The sequence below is a fragment of the Aptenodytes forsteri genome, unplaced genomic scaffold, assembly GCF_000699145.1.
Source record: "Aptenodytes forsteri isolate BGI_AS27 unplaced genomic scaffold, ASM69914v1 Scaffold282, whole genome shotgun sequence".
Classification (NCBI taxonomy): domain Eukaryota; kingdom Metazoa; phylum Chordata; class Aves; order Sphenisciformes; family Spheniscidae; genus Aptenodytes; species Aptenodytes forsteri.
Window position 1 is genome coordinate 2162735 of NW_008794089.1, and position 3840 is coordinate 2166574.

The following is a 3840-nucleotide window of genomic DNA, read 5'->3' on the forward strand; positions in this document are numbered from 1 at the left end:
GGATGCTGATTTATGTAAGCTTTCAAGATGCAGTGTATTTTTTTTTTCTAATATTTGTAAAAACACAACTTTTATGTCCCATTCAGTAGCCTAAACTCCATGCAACACTGCATCAGCAAGGTCCCATGAAATGCTGCCTAACCGTGTTCGCCTTTATGAGCACCTACGATCTGCACGGGGCTCCTTGCTGTTACATGGTCAGTGAGCTGCAGCGGGAAAACCAGACCATTTCAGCTGCTTTTTTTTTTCCATCTCAGTGGAAATCATTTGGTACGTTGCTAATGTCTGTTACCGTATGAGCATCACCCCGCGTAGCACCTGTGCCTCCAGCGACAGCCACGCAGCTGCACGGTCCCATCCACTCCCACTGCCGCTCTATCTGCTCCTGCGGGCACTGCCCACAGACTACAGCACACTGCCCAGTTTTTATTTTTTGCTGGCTTTTGAATCACTACTGAGCTGCCGATGTACAAATCATGGCTTACAGGATGCCTATTTACCAGAACTACTTTACAATACAGCTGATCCCACCAATCTGGAATCTGTACATTTGTATCGAGAGTTTGTGGTCCTACATCCTCTTTTCTACTTTTCTCATCAAAAACAATACATTCAAAAAGCGATGCTCTTTCAAACTTACATTGCTGAATTTTTAGATGAATCTCCCTGTTTCTAGCAATGAGTCGCTACTGAATCCTTCCTAAATTGTTATGGGCAAGCATATTAACCTCTATTAAATAATGTTCATGCTACATAATGCTGGTGATACATATTGCTACTTCGTAGTCACTTTCTTGTTTTAGCTAACAGATTAAAACAAAACATCAATAAATTCTTTTGTGCAATAGTGTCAGAAAGATTCTGCAGGGGAACGTGCGCTATGTGATTTTCTAGTGTTCTGCTTGGAGACAGAACAGATTTAGCAAATTGAAAATTAACTGTGATTTCTGTTAAGATCTTTTTTTGGTTTTATGTACATTCCTCCCGGGGCGGTGGGTGGAGAAAAGCAGCACTGCCTGTGCGTACATGTTACGCGCTTGTGAGAGCAACACAACAAATCTGCTCTCAGGAATGCAAGGAGAAATCTGCCACTAATTGGACGTGGGAACTGAATTTTGGTTAGCGTTTTAAATACAAGCCAGTAATAATCAAAGTCAAACATTGCATCCTCCATACCGCTGTGCCTGGGACTTGGTCGTGGTGACACAGATGTACCAAACAGGACAATCTTTGAATTTTGACCCAATACACTGCTCTACCCTAAACTGCAGCATGGCCGATGAACTACCACACACACACAAGCTGCTAATGCATTTTACACCGTGTTTCTTATAAAAGGAGTCATTTCACATGACCATTCTTCTCCCTCGTTCCTCAATAAATCTGTAAAAATAATGTTCTGAGCATTTGCTGCTTGATCTTGGACTCCAGACGCAATACTTAAACTGAAACACATACCGATATATTCAAAACACAGTGGTGGCATAAATTTGACTATTTCTTGCTACTTAATATAGACTACATATCCTCTGCAACTCAGCTACTTATGCTACCCTCAAGCAAGTTGCCAATGTTCAACTAGTTAAGAGCCTTTGTATCAAAATCACCAAATGTGCATTTGCTTTCTGATCTTGTGGTTTGATTAAAATAGCACTGCCAAGCTGCTGGTGGGATGCGTCTAAATTACCGACTAAATTCACACTTTAGGCATTTTACTCCTCCTATGTTTGTAAGAAATGTTAATGGTGGAAGAATCTGAAGTTCTGTACCACAGGCCCCTGGAAAGAGTAGCTGCTTTTGCTGCTGTGATTGATTTGTACTATGAAGCTAAAATCTTAGCCTTGCCTAGTCTGCCTATTCCACAATGATAACAGAAGATGATGCTGGGTATTTTAAAGAAGCACTAGGCAGCCCCGTGTTTCAGAAGAGGGAGATAATATTTTCCATCACTCCAGTTTATTCTTCCTTTCCTTAATTCATTCTCGCTGCCCCTCCTGCATTGCCAGGATATGTAACCCCAAAGGGACAGGCAACGAGCCCCAGCCTCTGCCCCAGCGTGGTACAGCAATTGGCAGTATTCTGCCTTGAAGTGAGTAAAGCGTAACACTGATATACCCCTTTTCTTTGCCAAATGTGTAAGGGAAAATTATTTCTGCTCTGAGCCCCTTTAAGAAGGGAAATAAAACTGCTTGGCTAGAGCTGCTTGTGTTTCTTGCCCTAGTCAAGTTTAATTTAGTATAGTTCTTCCAGTCTGTCTCATGAATGCTCCAATTTGCCATCATTTGCATTTCCTTGACATTTAATTAAACTCTGTTAAACATTATTTGACACTTCATTTTTCAGTTATGGCAACATCTTTAACAGTTTTGTTGAAGAAGAAAGGCATTTTGACAACTCGACAGCTGCATAAGGGATCAGAAAAAAAATGTCTTGCATTTGACCATCAGAAAGCAGACTAGCGAGCACTTTATAACCATGTACAGATTACTTTGAGGTGAGTTCCTCCTGTCAGTTTTAGCAGTAGTGGTCAGTAGGTGATGCGTCATGCCATTTTGCTCCTTGTGCTAGTTTTCCCCAGAGTGATCCACTCCATACTGCCCTGGGCAGAATCTCCCATACGTCCCCCAGATGCACTTCTCCTCCTCGTGCCAAGAAGCAGTATATGGAGCCAATTTGTAAAAATCCGGTGGTTTGGAACAACTGTTTCTGTTCCAGGAGTTTTGGAAAACTATTTAGTAACACTTTTTTTTTCCTGCTGGTGATCTGAGCACCACATAGCAGACCAGCAGTACAAGCATCTGATCTTGTAAAAGATCCAAAAATTCTGTTAGAAACATTTACAAAAATACAGACTGTAGAAAGGAATTTGACTGTACAATGTGTACAGCTCTCAAGTTCATCCCAGAGTGGCTTCTTACCATGCTACCATTTGAAAATGAAAGGAATGCATCTGTATCTCTTCTGTCCAGGAATATCCTGCTCCATCCCAACATGCATCTGAGTGCAGGCTATGGGCCTCAGTTATTACATGGAAATGGGCAAGAAAAGACCCAAACTACCATCAGATAGGCTTCGCAGTTTCAGCCCCCATGCTGAAAAGGAAAGGTGTGCTTATTGATGCACTGCGGTCGCCGTTCGCTATGAGCAAGAGTCCATTCTTGCAGCAGCCAGGTGGCTCACCGAGAGTCTGGCTTGCCTCGCTGCAAGAAGTAATTCTCTATGGTCATGCCGAGGCTTCAATGTATTCACTTTTTGGTGCTGCTACCCTCAAATACTCCGGGTTCTCTGCCGCGGGAACTTTCAAGAGACCGTTAGGTTTGGTTTCCTTCGGCAAGAAGTCCTGCTGGTAGTCAGGATTGTCCAGATTTATTTGGTGGTTGCCCGCCTGGATCCAGTAAGGAGAGCTCTCAAAGACTGTCTTGGCCAGCGGAGACTGGTTGGTGTTGAGATACTCGGGGTTGTCCACAGCTGTGCTGTGTGAATTCTGGTAGCTGCAGTCCGTGGGGACCTTTGAATTTGCTGTGAGTGAGAAGTTGTTGTAGATTGGATTCTGGACCACTGAGGCAGATGCTTTCTTGGGCACCAACTGGTTTACATACTCTGGAATAAAAAGAAAATAAAAATGAGAAGGAATGAAAATGAACTGGTATCATTACAGGCTGGGGGATGAAGGGATTGAGAGCAGCCCTGCCGAGAAGGACTTGGGGGTACTGGTGGATGAAAAGCTGGACATGAGCCAGCAATGTGCGCTCGCAGCCCAGAAGGCCAATCCTGTCCTGGGCTGCATCAAAAGAAGCGTGGCCAGCAGGTCGAGGGAGGGGATTCTGCCCCTCTACTCTG

At 43.6% G+C, this 3840-nt stretch overlaps 1 protein-coding gene across 2 annotated transcripts in view; it reads right to left on the reverse strand.

The window, feature by feature from the left end:
- Positions 1 to 238: 238 nt before the first annotated feature.
- Positions 239 to 3840, reverse strand: part of EGFR (epidermal growth factor receptor) — a 49336-nt gene continuing 45734 nt past the window's right edge. For both annotated transcript variants that reach the window (XM_019470930.1, XM_019470929.1), the window contains one exon: positions 239 to 3600. In XM_019470930.1, coding sequence (XP_019326475.1) covers positions 3224 to 3600 — 377 coding nt within the window. In that variant the 3' untranslated portion in view covers positions 239 to 3223. The remainder of the gene's footprint in view (positions 3601 to 3840) is intronic.